This window comes from Capra hircus, chromosome 7 (genome assembly GCF_001704415.2).
Source record: "Capra hircus breed San Clemente chromosome 7, ASM170441v1, whole genome shotgun sequence".
In the NCBI taxonomy this organism is placed as follows: Eukaryota; Metazoa; Chordata; class Mammalia; order Artiodactyla; family Bovidae; genus Capra; species Capra hircus.
In genome coordinates this window covers 42,641,864-42,658,568 of record NC_030814.1, presented here as the reverse complement: position 1 = coordinate 42,658,568, position 16,705 = coordinate 42,641,864, and the positions used below count along the sequence as shown (strand labels likewise).

Sequence of the window (16,705 nt, the reverse complement as noted above, 5' to 3'; positions counted from 1 at the left end):
AACTAAATAAGTGAAAATCAAGGTGATATTAAGAAAGGTACTTTAGATATACATTAGATTGGGTTAGAATAATGAGTAAAAGGATATAGTCTGAATTTGATAGTCTTGAGTTTAAATTCCTGATTCTGTCATTAACTAGGTATGTGACTGTGAGTGAGTTGTTGCTGTTGTTGCTTAGTCGTGTCCAGCTCTCTGCGAGCCCATGGACTGCAGCTTGTCAGGCTTCCCAGTTCTTCACTATCTCCTGGAGTTACTCAAACATATGTCCATTTTCAGTCAGTGATGTCATCCAAGCATCTCATCATCAGTCATCCCCTTCTCCTGCCTTCAATCTTTCCCAGCATTCAGGATCTTTTCCAGTGTGTCAGTTCTTTGCATCAGGTGGCCAAAGTACTGGAGTTTCAGCTTCAGCATCAGTCCTTCCAGTGAATATTCAGGACTGATTTCCTTTTGGATGGACTGGTTTGATCTCCTTGCTGTCCAGGGGACTTTCAAGAGTCTTCTCCTGCCCCACAGTGCAAAGGCATCAATTCTTCGGTGCTCAGCCTTTTTTATTGAGTCACTTACCAGTGAATAAGTTATTTACCAGTAAATTTTATCATGTATAAGATAAGGAAAATAATGATTATCTCATAAGACCATTGAGGAGATGACTTTAGATAATGTAAGGAGGCATATGTGTTAAGTCGACTCAGTCATGTCCAGCTCTGTGCGGCCCTGTGGACTACAGCCCAGCAGGCTCCTCTGTCCGTGGGATTCTCCAGGCAAGAATATTGGAGTGGGTTTCCTCGCCCTCCTCCATGGGCTCTTCCCAACCCAGGCATTGAACCCTCATCTTTTATGTCTCCTGCATTGCCAGTTGTGTTCATTACCACTAACATCAAATATATGACATAGAATAGATTTTTTTATAAAGATTGATTTTTGAAATAAAGCATGAAAATGTTTTATAACCTCTTAAAATACAAAAGTTGTTACAGAAAATTATATAGTACAGATAAGCGAAAGGAAGAAAATAAAGAATACTCATATTTTAGGCATATAAAAATAGCTAACCTTAACATTTAAATATATGTTTTTGTATAATTTTTTCCCTGGGAAATGTTCTCTAGAATTTTTCCTCTTAAGTGCATGTATGTATGTATATAAATATGTATATATAGTTATAAAAATGGTATGAAATATACATATGTATTTGTTAATCAATTTTTTTCACTTGATAATGGACTGTGAATATTTGCCTGTGATCTTAAATATTCCTCTACAAGAGCTACATCATATCCCATTGCAGCATATTTACCCTTTTAACGTGAAACTTTTATTTTCTAATTTTTCATGTTTTTATTTTATAAAATGAGATGGCGATGAATAACTTTGAAGCAAAATGTTTTTGCATCTATATGATTATTTTCTTATAGTTAAAATCAAGAAGTAGCATGGTAATTTCAATAATGATAAAGAAAATGAAATTAAAGTATAAAAAACACAGAATATAGTAATCGGAACATAGTAAGTCATCAATAAATACTAATAGGATATTTATGAATGCACTATAAGAGAGGAAGGAGATTTATTTGAAATTAGCTTGGTGATTACCCCAAATATAATCTTTTGTTTAAGAATATTTAGGAGTTCCATTTGCTTTGATGAATACACATCAGAAAAAAATTAACTAATTTAGGAAATATTAAAGGCAGGAGGAGAAGGGGGTGATAGAGAATGAGATGGTTGGATGGCATTGCCGACTCAGTGGACATGAATTTGAGCAAACTCCAGGAGACAGTGAAGGATAGGGAAGCCTGGTGTGCTGCAGTCCATGGGGTCACAAAGTCAGACACAACTGAGCAACTTAACCACAAAAGTCTATCTATAGATGTCAGGTTTAGTATGTGTTTCTGTTACAGAGAATCCAAGCTTATATTGCTCACCATAAGACAGGCCGAGAAATTCAGAGATGAGTTGTTGAGGCAGGGAATAGTGACTTTATTCAGAAAGACTTCATACTGAGAAGATGGTAGACTAAGGTCCCAAGTGAAAGTGTTAGTCGCTCAGTCATGCCCGACTCTTTGCAATCCCATGGACTGCAGCCCATCAGGCTCCTCTGTCCATGGGCTTTTCCAGGCAAGGACATTGGAGTAGTTTGCCATTTCCTTCTCCAAGGAATCATTCCAACCCAGGGATCAAACCCAGGTCTCTTGTACTGCAGGCAGATTCTTTACCAGCTGCGCTACCAGGGAAAGATGCAAGGGTCCCAAACAACCATCTTATACAAGTTAAAATTCAGGCTTCTTTTATACTAAAAGTGGGGGGAATGGCTTGTTGTTGCAGGAATCCATTGTTTTTGCATCTGTCCATGTGGGTCTGGTCGGAATGTTAGTATAAACCTATAACAACATAGCTGTTCTGCACCTTTTTACCTTTATATGAATGGGAAAGTGTTATACCTTTAAAGGCCAGCACCTTGAGAATGAGCTATCCCATGTTTTTCAGTCTAGCCAACATTCTTTTACAAAAGTGCAGATCAGCATGACTAAGTACAAGCAACAGGGAGCTCAAGGGTTAGAGCCAAGGGAATAGATCCAACTTGGAATCAGGTTTGCTTTCTCTGTTACATTTCTATGAAAAGGTCTGCTTCTCCAGTTAATGGAAATCATCATAATAACCCAAAATACAATAACTCATACACCCTTTTGGTGGGGGGAGGGCTGTGTGGATATTTGCTTTTGCTTTTTCCCTTTGTTGTGGATCCTCCCTGATGCTAGTGTGATATGGGCATTCCTTCCAGCCTACTGCCCCTCACACGGGGTTTAAATGCCCAGGCTAGGACCCTTTTGGAAAAGCTGTCCCCACAAGTAACAATAGAAATAGACAGATGACCCGCTATCCATGAAAGAACAATATTGACCAAGAAAGATCTGTTCTCATCCATGGACTGAAGTGCTGTTATAAAGAAAATTGGGGAAAAAATGAGCATTCTCCACTTGGTCGCTTAGAGTCCCCCTACCCCCATACAGCATCTATGCCAAGTGTATTGAGGCACAGAGCAGACGGCAGTGCTGGAGAGAAGATATGGGAGACTTAAGTCAGAAGCTTTAGGAGTCTGAGAAAACGCAGCTTAGTGATGTAGGTTGGGTGAAAATTGTGGTGACCTAGAGAGCATTTGATTCAGGCTGCTCTTTACCTCTAGCCAATGGCAGATATGTGAGAAGGCCAACTCGGACTTGCCATGCGTTCAGTTTTCATGAGATGCTGAAAACCCGAAGTTTTCATTTGAATTTTGCACTTTTCAAATGGTTTTGGGAAAATGCAGGAATAAATTTTTAATGTATTTTATATATTCATATATATTTTAAATCATATATATATATATATATATATATATATATATATATAAAACATAGGGTTTATTTAATTAATCTGAATCCCCAGCTTGCAGTCTGCAGATCTGGAGATTTGTCAGTCTTCATAACTTCCTAAGTCAGATCCTTAAAATGAATGAGTGAGTGAATGTGCATGCGTGCATGTGGATATCTGTACATGCATACCTACACAGACATGTTATTAGTTCTGTCTCCCTGGAGAACCCTGGCTAATACAGATACAAACACACACCTTTACTTGGAGAAGAAAGAAATATAATGTGACAGAAATATACTGTGACAGAAGCTAGACTTCTTTGAATGTATCTTGGTTTATAGATTTGACTTTAGTGCCATCTAAATAGTTCACAAATCTATACCAAAACAAGACTTTAAAAAAGCATTCATGAAAAATTGAAGCAGCAGGTGGGTGGACAGGGATGAAACAGTTGAACCTAACTGACAAGAGGTTGCTGACATAACCATTCAGAATAGAACTATTTTAAATGACTTTAAAATGTAGCCATTTGGCTATAGTTTACTAGTTGTACATACTCAAGATTTTTTAAGGGCAAATTTTTAGCTGCTTTTCTTAATCATAATGTTAGTATGATAGTGGCATTGGTTTTTCTGAAACTGCTCTTTGTGTCTTGTGGGTTAAATCAAATGAGTAGTCATAGTGGTGTTATTGAAAACAGGGATTTTTGGTATGGAAAATAGGTAACAACAGTGTAAGATCCATGAGGTTAAATGAAAACCTACAAGGCCTAGGTTTGAATTGAAATTTCATGAAAACTCATGATATATTCCATTTAAAACATATACACAGCTCATTTTCTAGCTCTCTTCATGTAAACAAGAGCCAGTCACATAAACAAGCTCTTAGGTTATGGTATCTAAATACCATTTCCCACTGAAATGAACCCAGGTTCTTAGTAGAAATGGCTGGTTCCAACCTGGTGCAAGGCTTATGTAAGATAACCCTGGAACATCTTACCATGCCAGAAACAAGAGGGTGGTTAAAGACGCCTGAGTCTTAATTAAAGGACTTGAAGAGATCCCCACTGAGCAAGAAGAGAACAGTGTAAACTTCAGTAGGAATAAAAACTGCACTGGAATGAAGCAAACCAAAATGTTCATAATGATATTTTTTAAAAAGAAAACCTTTCGTCATCTTTAGAGAATATTAGGTAACCAATTCAAATTTTGAATATTAATCAATAAAGGAGGAAAAATCAGGCATCTATCAAGTTTTTATATAATTTAGGGTAAACATGTAGTTGATGATATATAATTTCTGTTGATGCTATACCCCAGAAAATAAATTAAGAAATAATTATTTTATCACCAGTTTGAAATCTCTGAAATAATGGATCCTCTCAGTCACCAGTGGCTTATGACATCATTACAAAAGATGTTCACTGCTTCCTGATAGAGCATGTGGTAGGCAGAAAAATGCCCTCCCTTCTAAAAACATCAATGTCCTATCTCAGAATCCATCAATATGTTACATTACATGGCAAAAGGGAATTAATGTTATGATAGAATTATGGTTGCTAACCAGGAGATCTTAGCATAGATTATCCTTGTATGCTTCGTGAACTTTAAATGTCCAAACCAATGCAATACTGTAAAGCAATTATCCCTCAATTAGAAATAAATTTTAAAAGTTTTTTAAAAAAGAAAATAAAATTTGTCAAAAATTGTGAAATCTGAATAAAATCTGTACCTAAGTTATTTAAAAAAACAATGAAAGAGACAGATAATTCATTGTTGGAATGATTCGATGTAAGAAAGATTCAACCAACCATTGCTGACTTGCAGATGGAAGGGGCCACAAGCCAAGGAATGTGGGCAGCCTTGAGAAATGAGAAAATGTCGAGAAATGGGTTCTGTCTTAGGGCCTTCTAAAAGAGTGTAGCAGCCCTGCTGTCACCTTGATTTTCCCCTTTGAGTCCTGGGTCTGACTTCTAACATACAGATAATAAATTTGTGCTGTCTTAAACCATTGAGTTTGTGGTTATTTGTGATTGACAAAAGAAAACTAATACATTTCATTTTCTAGGATGTATTTTCCTAGAAAACTGACCCTGAATCTCCTCAAGCTTCTTGACTTACAGAAAATTCAATAGAGAAAGGAACACATGACGTGAAATTATGGGAATGTTCAGCAAAATCAAAACTGGGGAAAATGCTATTAGAAAAAATGTCATTTTGTTTATCAAATAAGTGTGTTTTTTTGTGTGGATGTGTGACAGAAATTGAGGAGATTTAAGGAGATGATCTAGTATTTTATGTATCAAACAATTGCAATAGGGAACTTGATTTCAAACAAAAAGATATAACGAGAAGAATATTCACGAGACTTGAACATTGACCCTGGGTACTTGATAATATTTAGCAGTAATTTTATTTATCTTTTTGCTGTGGTAATGGTATTATATGGGCTTATGGTTATATTTAAATAAAGGAGTTGGCTATAGTAGCTGTAATAGAGAAAAGTAGCCATAAGTTGATAATTGTTGAAGATGAATGATAACTACATAGGTGTTTGCTATTTATCCTTTCTACTTTTATATTTCAATATTTCCATGCTGCGGCTGCTGCTGCTAAGTTGCTTCAGTCGTGTCCGACTCTGCAACCCCCTAGACAGCAGCCCACCAATAATAAAGTATTAATAAATATGTTAGTAAATAATTTGACTCCTTAAATATTTTGTGAGCCAAAGACACCATGTCCAAAGGGTGGATTAGACCAACAGACTGCAATTTGTCATTTCTGCATAGTTTCAGAAATCAGATCTTTTACTTTAACCTGGGAAATCATCTTTTTCTTCTTTCCACACTCATCTCCTGCCTCCATTCTTTCACCACTGCCTAGTCAAAAGGATGCCTTTCATCTGTGCTGCTTAGATTTCTGCTTGCTTGAAAAATTTACTCAATTTTCCAAGATTGTTTGAAATAGATTTTCTCAGAATAAGTTAGCAAAGAGGGTAATATGCATAATCACACTGAACAGTGCCTCCTAATATATTGTCTTCATTTTGACCTCCTCTCATTCCACGTTCTTAAAAAGAAAGGCAATAATTTTGTTTCAATTTTTGAAAACCTAAGGTATTTTTGAAATTTGGACTAATCAAATTTTCCATGTTCTCTCTGTGCCTCTATTTTAGGATGGAATGGGAAACTTGAGAATCACAGAAAAAGGTCTAAAGCTAGAAGGAGACTCAGAATTCTTGCAACCTCTCTACGCCAAAGAAATCCAGTCCCGACCAGTAAGTTTCTGTTGGAAGAAGGGATCATTGTTTCTCTTGAATCTAAATCTGGGGGGAAATCATCTTGCCAATGACTGAATATAAAAGGTTGAGGAAAGGGGTGGCAATGTACATAGTCAGATGCCTTTGAATCAGAACTTTTGAATGCAATTGCCTCTGTAGTACAAATGAGATGACCTCTCTGAGCCTCTTTCCAACCCTGCCAAATAGAGAGTGATAACCTTTATTAGTGAACTTTCTAGATTGTGCTGCAAAGAAAACAAGAAAAAAAATGTGGAAGTGCATTAAAGTGCTATACAAATCCAAGAAAGTCTTCCTATTGCTATTAATTGTCAAGTATTTCAAAGCCCTCTTTAGAAATAGAATTTTTCTAAAAGAATTAGAGAACTAGTTCTAAAGAACTAGAATTTTTTTATGAAGAATGTGGACAATATGGCAAAGGTTGATTAGAATCAATTTAATATATTAACAGCTATGCTCAAAAATGGTATTTAAATGATCACACTAGAGTGTGTGCTCTGTCCCATGCACTTTGCTTTTCTGATGGGTTATCATTATCTAATATAATTCACAGATTGGTCCAATAGGATGATGTTTATTGTTGTCTTCATTTTACAGATTAAAGAATTGAGGCTTGGAGAAGTAGATTGTTCCAAGCCACGTTCTTATGAACCAGCAGAGTAAGGATTTCAACTCAGGAAATCCAATTCAAAAGCTTCTCTGTTAACCATGGCCTTCTACCAAAGCTCTTTCTCTTTCTTTTTATTTTATTTTTTTCAAGTCTTGATGAAATGATCCCTAGACACCTTGATTTTATTAGCCAATATTATCAAAATTAGTACTTGTTTTGAGTATACTTTGATGTTATTTGTTCTTTAGCTTTCATTTTTGCTTTTTGGTGGGGTGGTGAAGTGTTGAAAAGGATTATTAATGTATTTGCTCTGCCTTGGATTGGTTCTCATCCACCTGTGAACAAATAACGTGGACGTTCTCCAAAGCGCCATTTGCACTGTGTGCGTCGATTAATGAAATTCAGCAAGTTGAGGCAGTGGGTAATTTTATCTGAGTGCTATCTAAACTACTGAGTTGTATAGACTGAATGCAACTACTGAATTGCCAACAAGTTTACTTCCTTCTCTGTCTGGTGAGAGGGAGGGAGCCATGATGTTAAAATCAGCAAGAAGACCAAATTAATTCAGTCACCCAGTCAGTGATTATGAAATTCAACAGGGACTCCATACCATACTGGCTTAAAGTACCAAAAATATTGTAAACGTATCCATTGTTTCTGTGGAAGCTATATCCTAGAAGGAATAATTGGATAAAACTGTAACGAGGGTTGGGATAGGATTCTGCATTGGACTGAACAGTCAATTTCAATCATTCAAGAAATGACGATTGTGTTCCCTGCTCTTGATTTATATTTACTCTTCCTAACCTAGCAAGTGGGCTTCCCTGGTGGCTCAAGATGGTAAAGAATTTGCCTGCTGTGCAGGAGACCTGGGTTCAATCTCTTGGTCTGGAAGTCCCTAGGAGGCAGGAATGGCTACCCACTCCAGTATTCTTGCCTGGAGAATCCCATGGACAGAGGAGGCTGGTGGACTACAGTCCATGTAGTCACAAAGAGTAGGACGTGACAAGACAACTAATCACATACAACCTAGCAAGTTGGTTAGTTAAACCATCCATTTAAGTTGCTAAATATACAATAGGTTAATAATCTTACCTAGATTAAACTAGTTTATCTCATTAATTTGTATTGGTCCTTTCTCTCTAATGGTTTGTCCCTTTTTCTGTAAAGGGCCAGGTAGTAAATATTTTTATCTTTTTTTTTTCTTCCTTTTTATAATTCTTTAAAACTGCAAAAAAAAAAAAAAATTTTTATCTCAAGGGCCACAGAAAAATAGGCTGCAGGCTGTAGTTTGTAAACCCCTCTTACCTATTTAGCTATATTTCTATAAGTGTGTCGGTGATCTGGCTAGATTTCTTATGTATAATAGAGCAGATTTTAAGATCGTGGATAGAATAGTTAATATGTGCAAAGAAAAATGTTGCAAAATAAGTTTCCCTGGTGGAGAATTAGAGCCATATAAAGAAACTGAGACACATGTCTTAGAAGACCTGTAAAAGGGTACCTGGTTTATCTCTTAGGCCCATATGTAGGAATTGGACTTTTAGCAAATATGTCAGCCAAGCTATCTGAAAATCAGTAGTCATCTGATCCCAAGTCAAAGATACACTTAATTAGAAGCTTAAAAAGTAATGATGGTCTTGGAAAAACTTACTTTAATATTGAAAAAGCAGTGAGTTAAATCCAATGCTTTCAAGTCCTTGTTTAAAGAAAATTAAAGGGTTAAAATTCATTATTTTTCCATTATTTTTTAGAAATTGGTTTTCCTTTCTAAAAGCTCAGACAGTACAGAATCTTCTTGAAATGCGAGGGACCCGGGTTTGATTCCTGGATTGGGAAGATTCCCTGGAGAAGGAAATGGTAACCCACTCCAGTATTCTTGCCTAGAGAATTCCATGGACAGAGGAACTGTAACCTGGCTGGCTACAGTCCATGGGGTCACAAAGAGTCAAACATGACTGAGCAACTGATGCAAACACACGCACACACACCCACACACACAAAGCTTTTAGCTTATATGTTTCTAAGGACAAAATTAATGTGTTCTAAATGAAGAAAAGAGGGCATACAATGTGTATATACGATAAAACCCATCAGAAAGTCTCTTGGCCTCTATCTGAAAGATGTGCCTTGATCCATCTACTTTTCTCCGTTGCAGGCATCCCCCAGTTCAAGCCCCCATCCGCTCTCATTGCTGTAACCGCTTCTGTCTCTGCTGCCTTTCACTCTTAGCCTCATCATCCAAACTGTAGCCAGAGTAGCCTTTTCAAATATCAAGCCGCTTCACCCCTTTGCAAGGGATTCTCTGTTGACTGCCCATTACACCTAGAATAAAACCCAAACTTCTCACTGAGGCAAAAGAATAATATTATAAGCTAGGGATTTGGTCTGTAGGCCTCTCCTTACCTCAAGCACAGGAATTATTGCCAGCTGAACTAAACTGGGATTCAGGGAGCAAAGAAGGTAGAGAGAGTGACTGATGAGCAGGTAACCAGTGGAATTTGCCACGCTTCCTGAATCATAGCCTCGCATAATGCTCACACGAACCTCACATGCAGTAGCTTTCCATTCTCTATTCTGGCATCTTCAGTTTACTGTGTTGTTGCTTTCTGATGTACCTGACCATTGCATGCATGCCACCTCTGGAAGATTCTGCTCTGTACAATAATCTGCCCAGTCACTTTGCCATAGATCACAGCTGTTTCTCTTTCATGGGGTGTCTCCTTCTCTTTTTCTCATTGAAAAGAGATCAGCGTCCAGTTGAACAAGATTACTCAGCTCTTCTAAGTGAGAATAACTAATGAAGCAACTCTTGACTTCATTTTGGTTTTGTGTTTCATTGATCTGAGAGGAGCTGAAATTGGTTAGGCAATCCACACTATGTTCAATACAGTATCTGATTTCATTATTGAAGGTTGCAACCTTGGAAAAGTCACTACAAATTGATTACTGCTATAGCAATCACTTAGGAAGATAAATTAATGAGAAAATGTTCATCTCTATAAAAACTCTCATCTGGGAATTCAATGAAAGACCTGGGTTTCTCTAGCTTTAGCTACATGGATGCATAGCTTCTAAGTGGTAACGTATCATCCAGCTCAGGAAATTGCCTGAAAAGGACACACTAAATTAACTATTCTACCATCACATCCAAAGACCACCCAGTCCCTAGTAATTCTATTTGAATGCATTAGCACAGAAATTTATAAACTTAAGGCATTTAATGCCATTAAGACTATACTTAAATCCCATTTCAGTGTGGTAGGCATCTTTATAATTGCAAAATACAACTACGGGCTTTTGGCACAAGCTGCTAGTAGATAGATTGAATGCATGAATTCTAAGTAGACTTTTCATCACAGAGTATCATTCTGGATAAAAGTAGCAGATCCCTGCTTTTTTAGAGAGGCATCTTCCCTTGCTTCCCATGATGGTGGCACTAGTGTTTTTACAAAATTTAATGTGACATGACAAGAGAAGGGATGCCAGCATTTATTGAGCAAATACTCTGTCTCAGACCTACACCAAGGGGAAAGTTGCACAGTGAGTTATCTCCATACTCTCCTCAAACTATACTTGGGGTGAGTATAGGGCTCCTAGCTCATTGCTGTATTGAATTTGGACGTTTTGGAGAGGAGAGAATAGAAAGAAAAGTTGGAGGAAGGATACAAAAATTGATTTAACAGAATAAAGTGGAAAATTATTGTACAAAGTTTAACGGTATTTCTATATTTTTCATACTTTTCATACTTTTTATCTAAAAACTTACCTATTTTAAAATGTTCTACCTACCAAAAACTGTGTGTTGAATAAAGAAATCATGTGTAAATGGGGTTCTTAGAAGTTGCTTGTAACAAGAGTCAGTCTAACACCATCATCAAGCTCACATGCTGTATCACTGGCCTTGGGTGGCAACCAGAGCTACTGTTTAACCAGTGAGTGATCTTTGAGCAATTTCTTAACTTGGCAAATTCTTGTTTTCTTACCTGTGTAACTAAGGTGATACTAATATATACATCATTGGTGGTTGTAAATAAATAAGGTAATATTTGTTAAGTGCTTCATACAGAACTTGACATGAAGTGAGTTTTCTGTAATGGGCGTTCCTGCTCTCACCTCCATCCCCTGGTGATGATGGTGATGATGGTGAATGATGATTCGATGACAAGGACAATGACTGTCTCTATTTGCGTCATCGTCATGTAGTGAAGATCTCATCTGATGTTTAAACTTCTTCTGAACCAAATGGTCTCTCATCCTTTTCTTCATGTCTTCTTAATCACAAATTCAGTGAAAATCTCTAAGGAAACTTCATATTCAATAACTTTTAGTCTTCAATTTTTCTTTCACTGAGTTACACTCTGTCAATGTTCAACTCACTTTTTTTTCCATGCTTCTGCTTAAAAATTTTTGCTGGCTCCTGCCCTCATAGATTATTGGCAGTCTTTCTGAAAAAAAAAAAAAATTTTTTTTGTTATATGCTAAGTACCTTAAAATGTTTATATTCTTTAATCCAGGAATGACGTCTCCACTCATTTTATGATACAAAAAAAGCAAACCATAATAATATAGAAATTAACACACACATATTTCAGTGTTTTATAAACATTAGTCTGAATGTTGTTTCCTAAGAGGAATTCCACATATAAAATGGATTTCGAGGGTATCCCATTTTGTCAGTGTTTATGAAAGCTGCAAAGCTGCTAGGCACTCATTGAAACCCTGAGCTGCTCAACCTCATTATGGATTTTTACATTTAAGTGAAAATGATTTGATGACAAGGACAATGATTGTCACTATCTGCACCATCATCGTGTGGTGTGAGCTCATCTGATGTTTAAACTTCCTCTGAACCAAATGGTCAAATCATTTTTGTTTTATGGAAAGCTGAGCTTTTAAAATCCCATTTTGATTTTAGTATGATATGAATTGAGACTTATTCTATCAGCCTGCATTAACAAGGCATATCTAGGCTGAAAGTAGAAAGTCTCTAAGAATTCAATTAAACCAGTAACTTCATTTAATGTATGGAGCTCTAAGGCTCACAAAAGGAGTCTGAACTTATTCAAGTTATGCCTAGCAAAAGTGAGAACTGAAATCCAGGACTGCAGTATTTTCTTCCACATCAACACACAGCATATGTGATCATTAATTTTCTCATGACACTGTCTTTAGTGCAATAGGTTGAGTTATACATGGCCATTTCCCTCTCATGGGGAATAACTTAACTGCAACACACATTAAGTTCCCAAGAGAATTCAAAAGCATTCAGAAAAGGAAACTGGAAACAACAGTGGATAATGCAGCAAGACCAACCTTAATGAAGGCTGATGTAACCACTGAAATGATATTCTTTACTTTATCAAGTTATTGGTGAGAGCGAAACTAAGTAATTTAAGTGAGCCGCCTTATAAACTATGAAGTCAGCTACTGATATGAAGGCTTATGACAGAATTTGCAAACTGAATCCAGCCCAGTTTATTTGCTTCACACAATGCTTTCCTTCGAATGTGAATTTGTTTCTAATATTTAAATATCTGAAGATGTGACATTTTAAATATATATTTTTTTAATTCTCACACACAAAACCAAGCAGAAAATCTGGCAGAGTGCTTTAATATTCGTAAGGACTGGGGCTCTGTAGACGGTGCCTCCTTTAGAAGCATATTTATTCTCCATTGTGCCACAGCCACCATCAGTCACCATTTGTTTCATACCTGAGCTGCTTAGCTGGTTCATATAATGAGCCCCTGAAATCCCTTGAGGACGCACAGCCCCTGGTTTACGGCGCTGAGAATAAGTTGACTTCTTCGCATTTGCAGTCACTCGTAGTCACAGTGCTGCTTACTTCCTATGTGTCTCTTTTGCCCCAATTTTCTTCTAGTTGTCTGGCTCCTATGGGTTTTGACATAGTATATAAGCTCAGTGACAGGAGATAGCAGACTCAGAGCCTCTGGAAGCTGAAGTTCTGGCACCCCAGGGTCATTCTCCATCCTGGGTTTCCTAGAACACACCGCTTTGTCTTTCTTCCTTTAACCATGACTGTGCATGACTGGAAAAGATGCAGACGAGGGGAAGAAAGCTGCAAATTTGGATTTGGCATGCTTTCCATGAGGCAGAATAAAGTTACATGGGATGACAGACAAGCACAAGCTTTGTCTAAAGAGGCTCCATTGACAAGTTAGTTATAATAAGAGGAGCCATGTCTCTGGTTAGTTTACAAACCAGACGAAAACCGTGGTGTCTTTTTCTCAGTACTCAATACAGCTTCAACTCCCAGCTGAACATACTGCACACAAAACAGTGTTTTCCATGCCACTTGCATGGAACATGAGCATCTTGCTGTCTTTAATTAAGAAGTTAACTGGACCATGAAGTATTGCCCAAGTAAATAAAAGTGATTTGTATTAAGTCAGAGGGGCGCATTAGGCATCTTTGCATTTCTTAGCTCATATGTAAAGTATAGAGATTATTAAAAATTGGAAGGGTCATCTATAAAACCATCTGCACCAAGAAGCAGATTGCCATTCCTGAAATGTATCTATCTTTTTATGTGTCATCGTTTATTGTGAACAATGGAGTGAAACAGCTGCTTGCTTCTTTTTCTTTTTTAACCAGACACAGAAACTTTGAATAGATCGATGCTTAATCCTTTGGGCTGTTTGTTTGCTTATCCTGGGAAACAGATAGTTATTCAGAGGCTTTGGTTGCCTGAGAATTAAAATGGGCTGATGGGGTTTTTGTTCTTTCTTTAATTTGGGAGAAATTGACTGTGTGTACTTTTCTTGAATGAAGATCATACTGGAAATAGAAGTTACTGAGGACTTTGGTCAGATCTCAGCTGTAACTAGAGTTTTCATAGAAGAGCTAGATCCAAACTTCAAATGAGGTTGAGAATGTCTAATTGTGTTGTTTACCGACCGCTAGGAAAGCAGGCTGCCCCCAGAATTCTTTCTTGTCTGCTGCGGTGCCCAAAGTTCACCATTAGAATCTCATCTGTTCAAAGACTTGGAAATTTGTATTCATTCCAGTCCCCTACTGAAAGTACCCTTCCCTTCATGGAAATACACATTTCCACAAAATATTTAAGGTAACTTGTAAGAAATACGTACAGGGACAGAGTAAGAAAAGATGCAATTGGTTAAGATTAGAAAAGTATAAATTAGAACAGGAGGCAGAGGTGGAGCTACTTTAATACATACAGGAGACAGGCAGAAATCTGTGCATTCCTCTTGATAAGCCTGGAGTTTGACTATGAAGTTTCCAAATAGAGACCGTCACTTGTATAAAACCTTTTGTCTCTACCCTCTAGATATAAATACTGTGTCCTGGATGGGAGGAGAGTTGCAGCTGGCAGCTGGGTGTTTCCAGAAAGAACGTTAGAGTCCAAGTCGGGGAATCTGGGTGCTCTTCTTGTCCTGCTGGGGTTAGCACCGAGCTCCGGAGCAAGCCATCCCTCTTCCCTCTCAGTGTGTCTGTCATAAAAGAGGTTGAATGTGCTCAGTTGTTCTTAAAGCCATGGAATCTTTCTGAAGTCAGATTTTACTTGAAAGCCTAAATCTGAACCAGATGGAAGCTGAACTCCTGTGGTTGAATAAGGACTGGGGCGCTGCAGCCCGTGGCTTTGTCTGCCCAGTGTCCCTGTCATCCGCCACAGGATGCCCAGGCCCTGGGAGGGAGGTTCATGCATCACAGTCTGAGAACACAGGCTGGATGAAAACCTAGACTGTTCCATCCAGGCTTCTGCTCAAATGGCACCTCCTGGTGGACAGCTTCCCTGACAGCCTATCTAAAATATATCCCTTAACTAGTAACATTATCCTCCGCCATCATATCATATATTACTTAGATATTAATATACTTAGGTATATTAATGTCCGTTTCTATTCTATAGGTTCATATTATATGACTGAATGGCTAGTTGCTTCTTAATACCGCATCATCTCCATGATTACAGGGGCTTAGAAAAGCAATTGTTAAGTGATGGATAAGAGAAGGTTCAAAAACACAGTTTCCCATGATTTAAACTTGGTTCCACCATTTACTAGCTGTGTAATGCTTGACCTTCTCTGGGCTTTACTTTCTTAATCTGTAAAATGGGCCTAATAACAGCACTACCTCATAAGCATATTATGGGATCATAAGAGTTAATTTATTTATATAATTTTATAAAATTTATTACATAAATGTCACTTTGTAGAATATTGTTTGAGCATAAAGCACTATAAAAATTTCAATATGATAATTTATGATTATTAAAATTTATTAGTATTATTATTTGCTTTGTTTACCACTGTTTCCCTGGCTTCCAACTAGTGCCTGCCTTATGAAAAGAAAGCAAATTGTTGTTGTTGTTTTTGAATAAATTGCTTTATTAGGATCCTTCTGACTCAGAGATTCTCTAACACTTCTCAGGTGGGGAGATAAAGACAAATTTCTCTTTTTATAGGAGCTTTAGAAGGATTAATTTTCTTTATCAGCTGCATGCTAAGTATCATATTATGTAGAAGAGGGTGTGAGCAGCTGTGTTGTAGGAAACCCTGGGGAGCAGGACAGACAAGATGAAAGAGGTAATAGTGGTCCTAAGGGTACCGAAAGCCCATCTTTCCCTACTTGACTCTTCTGCACTGCTGTAAGCCTTGATTCATGCCAACCCTGGCTAATGGAAGCTCACAGGTATGGAGCTGTGTGCTACAGGAAAGGTGAAGATACTGAAATTTAAGACTTTCCAGCCCTTCAAACTTTGAGCTTCTCTACATCATCACTGTGGCACATCAGCATCCTTTCACTCTCTTGGTTTCTGGGACATCCCAGTCACGTGTAATGACTATGTGAGGTGAGACTGCTTCCTGCTTATTTCATAAACAATACTGAAGATGAAGAATACATGCCAGAATCTACTGTGGTTTGGTTTTTGTTCCCTTAGTGGTAGGAATAAATACTATTTTAGTTAGGGGGCATCTCACAGCCAATAATACTTGTTGAATATAGGGGGAGAATAATGGAGCGAGAAGTTAGCATTCAGGAAGAATTGAAAATAGAGTATTAGTTGCTCAGTCGTGTCTGATTCTTTGTAAACCCATGGACTGTAGCCTGCCAGGTTCCTCTGTCCATGCGATTATCCAAGCAAGAAGGGCATTCCAATAAAATTTATTTTAAAAAAGGAAGAAGGGCATTTTAATATATTCATAAACATTTTGTTCTTCACTAGGCAAAAGGCTTAGCAAAAGAGTCACTTAAATTGTTTTCTTAATACTTCAATCAAAACATACTCATCTCTTGTTGCACCCAGCACTTTGTAATTGCTGTGGGTGTTGCACTGTTAGTCTTAATTTTAAGAAAACTTGCTCATTATCAAAAAACACTGATAATTTTTCAGGAGATATAATTTCAGAGGCTGAAAACACACTTCCTTGCCACGTGAAATTATAAGCAAATACT

General features: G+C 37.4%; 1 protein-coding gene across 4 annotated transcripts in view; it reads left to right on the top strand.

Moving 5' to 3' along the window:
• Positions 1-16,705, top strand: part of SGCD (sarcoglycan delta) — a 1,076,456-nt gene that overhangs the window by 828,412 nt on the left and 231,339 nt on the right. For all 4 annotated transcript variants that reach the window (XM_013965725.2, XM_018050121.1, XM_013965722.2 and 1 more), the window contains one exon: positions 6,532-6,633. In XM_013965725.2, coding sequence (XP_013821179.1) covers positions 6,532-6,633 — 102 coding nt within the window. The remainder of the gene's footprint in view (positions 1-6,531; positions 6,634-16,705) is intronic.